This window comes from Aristolochia californica, unplaced genomic scaffold (genome assembly GCF_029961685.1).
Source record: "Aristolochia californica isolate CCGP_79_NKW_82.1479 unplaced genomic scaffold, dmAriCali1.0.hap1 SCAF_3, whole genome shotgun sequence".
In the NCBI taxonomy this organism is placed as follows: Eukaryota; Viridiplantae; Streptophyta; class Magnoliopsida; order Piperales; family Aristolochiaceae; genus Aristolochia; species Aristolochia californica.
In genome coordinates this window covers 13,109,696-13,118,912 of record NW_027181992.1, presented here as the reverse complement: position 1 = coordinate 13,118,912, position 9,217 = coordinate 13,109,696, and the positions used below count along the sequence as shown (strand labels likewise).

The window sequence follows — 9,217 nt, the reverse complement described above, 5'->3', positions numbered from 1 at the left end:
CTAAAAAAATTCCATCTTGTAATTCAGAGACACAAGTCGGAATTCCATAAAATGTGCTCTGTTTCTCTGCTTCACGGAATAGAGAACGTCCGTCCCCAAATTTCGAGCAGCGTTGCTGCTGCTCAGCCCCATGGAGCCCCATCAATCCCATGGAAGAATCGTTTTGACCTAAAAATTGATGGCATTTCAGAAGCTTACCCCCAAATTTCGTCTTCCACTGTGGTTACCATTTCTCTTGTCGCCCTTTCACCCATTTTTTCCTCGCCTTGCCGGCTGCTAGAATGAGGGACCCCGGTGGCTGTCTGAAGCGTTGGGGAAAGTTCTTCTTGGGGTAGCTATTTTGGGGAGCCCATGTCTGTCGACGAAGCTTTCCCTGCTCAGCTCTTACCGATGTCCCCAATTTTGGATGTCCAGGCGCTGGACTGCGCCGCTGAAAGGACTTTGAATTTTTTTGGCAGTTGGCCTTGGTTCAGGTCCGAGATAGTCTCTGCTGCCTTTCGTTCTGTGAAACTTTCGTGCTCAAAGATTTTAGGTCAGATGACCTTCTTTTCTACGGCAGCCAGATGCCTCTCCGTTGCCGACCAGTCCTTTGGACATTTTCACGAAAGACTCACGCATTCCATCACGCGATGCTAAAACCTCTCTGCACAAAATCCTGATTCCCGGAGTACGGCCCCGGAGTACGGCCAATATTTCCTCTCGGGTTAAAGAATTGATCATTGTGTTCCCGCTATAATACCAATTGTTACTGTCCCGAATCTGATATGATGATTCATAGGGAGGAAGAAGAGAAAAATAAAAATCAAACCGAATGGAAGCTTAAAAACCATAGGTTCTTTAAGGAGAACGCATATCCTGAGCTAGTTAAGGAGAACACAAAACCCTTGTTTACGCTAAATCAATGATTTTTTTTTTTCATTACTCTTACCCTTTAAATAAGGTTCACCCTTACAAGGTTTAAGATAAAGTAGTACAAAATATCCCTATAGATAAATATTACAAAAATGCCCCTGTGATCTATTAATTTTTTAACTAAAATAAAATAAAGTAAATTAAAAAAATAATTAATTTAATAATATTATTATGTGCACAACATTAGTTGTTATGGTCCCTAGCCATGGATCGAGTAACTCGGTGTAGGAATGGTGAATCCAGCACTATAATGGAGTTGTTGCTCTCGGTAAGGATGAAAGGAGCCTCCTTTCCTTAGCTGTTCTTGATAAGATTGAAAAGGAGTATCCTTTTCTTGACCTTCTCGGGTAAGGGATGAACTCCCTTGCTGTTCTTGGCTAGGAAGGGGCTAAACCCTTTTTTTGCTCCCGTCTAAGACGGTAGGGACCCTCTTGGAAGGTTGCTGCTATTCACGTAGAAGGGATTAAGACTTTCTAAACTTGCCTTGCTCAATTACAGGCTAAAAATACGTCTTTTAGATGTGTTGTTGGGGTTGGGGATTGAAGAGCCTCACTTTCTTGCTCGGAATGAAGGAGAACAACTCCCTCTTTCTGTTGTGAATGAGGGAGAGGCTACAACCTCAATTTGAACTCGGAAAACAGTAATTCAATTCCTTTCCCTTGGCTTGGATAATATCAATACAAACTAGAATTCCAAGAGAGAAAGAATAAACCCAAATTCAAGAGAGAACTATACCTGGAGCTCGTCAAGGAGACCTCCCAGCCCTAGAGCTCATCAAGGAGAACTCTAAACCCTGTTTAACCTAATTCAATACTTATCTCTTTTCATTCCATTCCCCCTCTAAATAGGGTTCATGTCTACAAGGTTCATGAGAAAAATTACAATTTTGCCCCTCCTGGCATTTAACTTGAAAAGTAAACGAAATGACAAAGAAACTGACTCAGTCAGAGTAATTGATTCAGCCAAGGTGTCTCTGCTTGACTCGGCCTACTATTGGGTTCATAACATGAAAAATTATAATTTTGCCCCTCCATGGCATGTAACTAGAAAAGTAAACTAAATGACTAATTAACTGACTCGGTCAGAGTAATTGACTCAGCCATGGTATCTCTGCTTGACTTGGCCTGCTATTGGGTTCATAACATTACACCCCCTGGAGAACGAGCTTGTCCTCAAGGTCGAAGGTAGGGATGTGTGTCGAACGTTGCCACATCTCCCTAAGTAGCATCTCTGCCTCCATCAGTTCTGGACTGGTGTGAAACAGCCCCTCACGGTGGCCCCCCATTTGGCAAGGTTGCACTACCCACACTTTTCCAGCATGGCAGCAACAACATCATTACCAGCCCCCAGGATTGAGAAGACTCAGCAGCACGAACCCCCTCAATTTGTTACACCTTGAAACACTCAGAGGCCTGAAACCATCATGGAAATCATGATCTACATGGTGAGGATGTTATGTTGGTCGCGATGAGCCTAGTCCAAATTAGTCTCAAGGAGATTAGTATGAATTTGTTAAAAGGAAGAGAACTGGCACATCCTTCTCCTCATTCGATCATTTCTAAAGGGTTGAGGAAGCCATTGAAGAATTAAAGGTTGGCCAACAAGTCTTGAAGGAGGGCTAACTAGAGCTTTGGTCCCTTCTCCATATCATTCGCAACCACCTAAGGCCGCCTCCTCTGCCCGAGTATTAGGATCAGCCTACCTAGCTATTAAGTTGACCTAGAGTTGATTATTGTAATTAGCTTGTTTATATTTATTTAATAAAAACCATTTTTTTATGAATTTGCTATTTTATGAAATAAATAGCCTCAAAGCCACCTTTTGTTCAAATTTACATATATTTTTGCTTATGAAGAAAAGAGGGAGAAAGAACAAAAAAATATGTGTAAAAAAATTATATATGCATAGATTCAGAGGGAGCTAACTCTAAAATTGAATTCAATCATTTTTATTCCCCTTATGCTTATGGGAATTGTTATTTTCAGTTTTTCTATGTTAGGTTACGTCATCATAAAAAAGAGGGAGATTATTGACCTACAGTTGACTCCATCCATAATTTGATGATAACAAAATTTAATAGTGCTAACAATAGTGAATTTAACAGTTTAGAGGTTTTTTCTTCAAGAGAATAAAAATCAAGGTCTTTGCAAATGAACCGATATATGCCTCTCATTACCTCAGACTTTATCAATGTGTCAAGTCATCTTGAAGAAGCACCCATGAGTGAAGAAATGAAGAATGAAACTTTATAGTCCAAGTTGTATAGAAAATCTCAAGAACTCTAACTACATAAGAGGGTTGACCCAAATCTTCAAATTTGAGGTACAAATAATTTTTTTGGAGCTTTAGGGCATATTGCATTCACAACATGTTTTATTGATGCATAACAAAGTTTTAAACATGTTAGAATCACTTAGAATAAGTTTTATCATATGATTATAAAACTGGCTTTGGCATGATCAATCATTACCTGCCAATGATTGATAATCCAGAATGCAACCTAGCTCTAAATATAAAGCATGATCGATCAGACAAAACTTGGCCAAAATGAGCTATAAAGCATGATTGATCATTCCCATTGGACTGATTGATCATATGTGTCGAAGCATTGAAAAATTATAAAGCACGATCGATCGTACCTACAACGTTGATCAATCATATTGAAGTATGCCAATAAGGGATACAAAACATGATCTATCATACACAAGTCTTTGATGGATCATACTTGGTCTTGCATAGTCAAAGGATCAATGCATGATCGATCCGTCATAATGGACTAATCGATCACTTAAACTTTCTCATCAGCCAAACAAGCATAGATTGATCAATCTGTCAATCAATTAACATAAAATCTGACAAAATAATAGTTGTTATACATCGATCATTAAGTTGTCAACTTTTTAAAAACAACCAAATAACGACTAGTTTGGGTTGGAGAATATATAAATACCCAACCAAACGTGCTTTAGAGACATTATTGAGCATTTATTTGCAAAATTGTTGCATTCAAAGCAGTTCTTACTTGGAATCCCTTTTATAATCATTTTTGAGAGGAAGAGAGCGAAACCTTACAAAATCCCACATCTCTCAAAATTTCTCTTTGCATCACTTTACATCAAGTTCCAAACACAACTTCATTTGTGCTTTAGACTTGGAGCCCTAGAAATTTCAAAGGAGAAGGTTGTCTTTCCATCGATTTCAAGAGTATAAGTTTTTTTTCTTTTGTATTTTTATCTTTCGATTCATAGGTTAATCTAGAACCTTTAATTCTAGATAGAGGAGTTTGCTGGATCTAGAATCTAGCTAATAAATCTCATGGGAGGCTGTTGTAATCGTGTATTTGAGCATGCACATGGCTTAAAAGAGAGCTAGAATATCTTCAGTGTGTATTCCAGCTAATAGAGCTAATTAATAGAATTTTCCAAGCAAAGATTCTTGTTAGAAAATATCTTTATGTTATTTGTGGTGCGTGCATTTTACATTTCCTTTAATTTTCAATTTGAACTTGAAAATTTTAAAACTCAATTCACCCATCTCTTGAGAAGTCACTTGGGCCAATATACGCCTTAGTATCGGGGGTCATATCTGTAATGTCTAAAAATGATGTATTGGGCCTATATGTGTTACGTATCACTGATACGCCAAATATGTTATTTTACATTACATGAAAATCCATAGAAGGGACAACCATTGATCTTTCACTCATATCTTCTAAACAGTTCATCCTTTCGTGATGAAATTATAGTAGTAGGTCCCTAGCTCAGTTTCAAGCATTTCATCTTTTGTTTCATCACCATCAATGGTCGAATAACAAAGAACGACTCACCAGAAGACTAACCAGGTAAAATATATTTTATGTGTTGTTTGTATTTCCATTTTTCTCTCAAATGATACCCTAAAATCGTGTTTATTTATTTATTTTTAGATCTGAGTAGAAGAGATCTTGATCTACAACATACAGTGAAATTCCATCAAGATTCTACAAAATACTATAGATCTAAGCTTCAGAAGAGGTGGTTCATAAATTTTAGATAAAGATCCACCCAAAAAAACTCACAATATGTTTTTTATTAATTTTTTAAATATATATATATATATAAAATATTTATGATAGTTTTACCTAACTTTTTATTTTTTATTTTTATTATTTTTAGTATGTCTTTGATAAATGAAACATGGTTTTCATTTATTTTTACTTATTTGGTCAATAAAAATTATTTTAGTTACAATTAACTATAAATAAATTATATATAATACTAACATTTAAAAATATCATAACAAATTATAACATAAAATAAATCATTTAAAAATAATTTAAAATAAATTATTATCTTCTTTAATTCTCCATTATGATAGACTATTAGGTACCATTTATTTCTTATTTTTCTTTACAAATCATAATGTATCATTAATGTATCAGGTTTAAAATATTTTTCTAATTTAACTAATTTAAAATATTTTTATTTTTTGGCATTCAAACTATATATATATATCAATCTAATATATTATTTAACTTACTATATCAATCTAAAGCAACTGAATTAAATTACTTTTTAGATTAAAAAATTGCTTTTGCCCTTATCTGAAAAAGACGTGATGGAACCTGTATGGGCCGAGACACCTCGGATTTCCGAGAGGCCCATCTCTGGTTAAAAAATGAAAAGCGATCTCTTCCAGAAACGTCTGAGAACCAGGAGGGCTGCACCCAGAATAGCCTTTGATTCTATCATCCCCGCCGAAGTCTACCTCACCTGTCGACTCGAGTCATCTGACGGGGCACCTGGAACTGTGTGCCCTAGACCCGCGTGCCACCACCGCGTTTCTCGCTCTATCACGTACTGCCAACTGCCAAGTTCACGACTTGAGACAAGTGCCAATATCTCCAGGTGGCACTCTAAACATCTTCCATTGTGCCACGTCAGATGAACGACCCACCTCACGCTGGAAACGCGTCGCCTTCCTGTCTCGGAAGCTAATTAACTTCGCTGCTAAGTTTGTCGAACGTTCACATTGTGTGACCTGTGCGAGCCATTCACTAGACGACACGTGGTCGGAGTGTCAACCGACGAGAAAGCGTTCCACGCCTACGATTCAGGGCTGGGCTATATAATGAGGGGCTTCCGTTGTAACCATCACTTCTCTCCTTTCTGTATCGATATTTTGTTAGGAGAAGTCCCTTACGAGGTGCCTCTGTCTTTCCCAGACTTCTCGCGTTCTAGGGCTTGTCAATAATCAACGATGGCAGAGACTGATCCAAAGCAGCAGCAGCAACAACAAACCGAGCAGGTAAAGGGACAATTTCTTGATCTGAATCTTTTAAAATAGTTGATTTTTGTGTGTTTGTCTGGAATTATGGGATTTCTAAGGTAGACCTGGGTGAAGCACGATGTCCTTCGATTGACCCTCTTTCTTTATGGTATCTTTTTCAAATCGAATAATCGTCTCTAATCAAGGAAACATTTTTTCTTCTCAATCGCTTAATCTGATTGCTGGATTGTGTGTGGAGGAAAATTAGGATTCTGTGGTTGTGTTTTATTGCTTATTTTTTGCGCCTCGGACGATTTACAGACTCAAGAAGAGGTGCAGCAGCTGAAATATCTGGAATTCGTGCAAGTTGCGGCTGTTCACGCTATTGTGCTCTTCTCCAGCCTCTACAATTTCGCCAAGGAAAACTCTGGGCCGCTGAAACCTGGCGTGCAAACCGTAGAAGGAACAGTGAAAACCGTGATTGGCCCTGTCTACGAAAAATTCCATGATGTTCCCTCGGAGCTCCTCAAATTTGCGGATCACAAGGTTAGTACCCTTTTAACCTACAATCATTTCGTGTTTCTGTAAGAACCAAGGGTTCATATTGTACGGCAGGCCAATAGAATTGGTACATGTTATTCTAATTTATTTCGCAAATGAGAGAAGATAGAAATTACGAGGTTTTAAGATGTTTTCTTGGGTGAAAGCGTCTCCGCTGGCAAAAGAGCGATATTGGCACGTAATAATTCACAGAAACTGTCAAAACGTTGTTACTACCGATTTGGGGCTTTCTCCTCCAACTGCTATTTCGACGAACTGTTGCGTATTCTTAGCAGCTGCAAGAGCCAGATTTCCCTCAAAAGAAAAAAAAAAACTTGATTGGATATCTCAAATGATCCAGAAATTGCTTGTGTGACAATGGAAACCTAGCTAGGCCAACGCCGGTTTGGCTTCTAGATATGCCCCCATACTCCTGTGGAGATGAGCCATCTGCCGCTATCACGTGATGTGCTGGGAATCTCCATTGGTGTTATCACACAAGGAATTTATAATTTCTGCTCATGCAGCTTGTTTTATGTGTCAGGTGGAAGGGTTGGTGAAGGAAGTCGACCGTCACGTGCCTTCGTTGGTGAAGGAGGCATCATACCAGGCTATGTCGGCAGCTCAGAAAGCTCCGGAGATGGCGCGGTCTGTGACGTCGGAAGTGCAGCGGGCAGGCGTGGTGGAGACGGCCACAGATCTGGCGAAGACTGCTTACACCCGTCTCCAGCCTACAGCCAAGAATCTGTATAACAAGTACGAGCCCGTCGCTGAGCGTTGCGCCCAGACTGGGTGGCGTTCGCTCAACCGTCTCCCTCTCTTCCCCGAGGTTGCTCACATAGTGATCCCTACTGCTTCTTACTGTTCCGAGAAGTATAACGATGCCGTGCGTTATTCGGCTGACCGAGGGTACACTGTGGCCGTGTACATGCCGCTGATTCCAACGGAGAGGATTGCGAAGGTTTTCGGGGTTGAGAATGAGACGGTTGCTTCAACAGGTGTCGCTGCCATGTGAACACCGGCGTTTGGAAGACGTCAAATAAGATTTTGGTGTTTGTAAAGAAAAAACCAGCTTTGTTTTAGTGCGTGGCCCAAGTGGTAATATGTAAATTTGGTGCACTGCCTTTTATTTTCGTTTTCATTAAGCTCAAATGGCGTGTGTAGCAAGTTGGGCGACTGTTTGACCCTGTGGTTGCGGACTGGGGGGGGGACTTGGAACTTCTTGAAGTTCTCCACTTTTACTGGCAACGTCACTTATTTTATTAGAAAGTTGTATTTAAAAATTATTAAGTAAATTTGATTTTTTAAATATATGTGTGTCTCTTACCAAAAAGAGAAAACTCAGGACGTGGAGATCGATGAAAGAAAGCCTGTTAATTAAAGAGTATGTGGAGTGGTATGGGTTCTACAAGGTCCAAGCCTGTAAGACTTTCGAGTGGAGTGGGAGAGGACCTGTGTCAATGTACTTAGAGATTGTTTTTCAGGCAAAAAATTGTGGTGATTCCGATGAAGTTACTGGCTCATCACTTTCCTATCATGCTAATACGTTAAAAGCAATCTTCCTAGGTCAAAGAGCATTGTGGTGTTAGGAACATTCCACAAGTTTTTGTAAATCAAACATTCTACTGTGTCAAGTTTTATTACAAGTAAGATTGAAGATGTGAAGTGTTTAGAAAATCTTTAGTACTTTAGCCATATATGAGGATAAAACTGTTTTTCAACTTGCAAAACCCTATCGTAATGCTTAAAATTTTAAAAATTATTTGGGCATATAGCATAACTGATCATACCTATGACATGATTAACCATATAGAATATAGTTTGGCAAAATAACATGATTGATATCATCTCAAGAGTTGCTAGTATGAGCTATAAAACAAGATCAATCAAGCTACTTGGATTAATTGATCAATAGGCTATTTATGAAAAGTTGGAGAATTCGATTGATTGATTAACAAGGTTATGAAACTTAAAAATTCGTTGATCAATCACACTTTTCTAGTGATCGATTAATACTTTTTTGTAGGGATTACTTGGAGAGATGTTTATCTTTGAGAGATTCAAACTTTATTTTTCATTATAACACGATGTGAAATGATTGAAGGACCTTTAACTATGTAAATGAAAGGATTGGATAAAAGAGATGTGAGATTTTTTAAAAGTATAAGGCTCTCTCATTTACTCTAAAGCACTTTTGAAAGAATTTACAATATTGAGAATAATGGCTTGTAGTATTTGCCAATAAATACTCATTAACATCTCAATATACGATTTGATGGAGTATTTATAACTTCCCCAACTCAAACTAGCTTTATTTGCTCGTTTGAAAAAATTAGTACATTGATTGATCAATCAATCGATCATAACAACTATTTTTTTTATCAAACAATGACTTATTGATCAATGGACTGATAGATCAATAGGTTACCGTTGGTCCAAAAAAATTAAGTTGATCGATCGTTAACAAAGATATGATCGACCAATCAAAATTCACTCTGGTTGTGGAATACAAGTATGA

General features: G+C 38.2%; 1 protein-coding gene across 1 annotated transcript; it reads left to right on the top strand.

The window, feature by feature from the left end:
- The first annotated feature begins 6,064 nt into the window (after positions 1-6,064).
- LOC137958976 (stress-related protein-like) lies at positions 6,065-7,832 on the top strand. Its single transcript, XM_068806216.1, has 3 exons — positions 6,065-6,198; positions 6,481-6,705; positions 7,244-7,832. The coding sequence occupies exons 1-3, from the start codon at positions 6,151-6,153 to the stop codon at positions 7,712-7,714; spliced, it is 744 nt and encodes a 247-aa protein (XP_068662317.1). The 5' UTR covers positions 6,065-6,150; the 3' UTR covers positions 7,715-7,832.
- Positions 7,833-9,217: the final 1,385 nt, after the last annotated feature.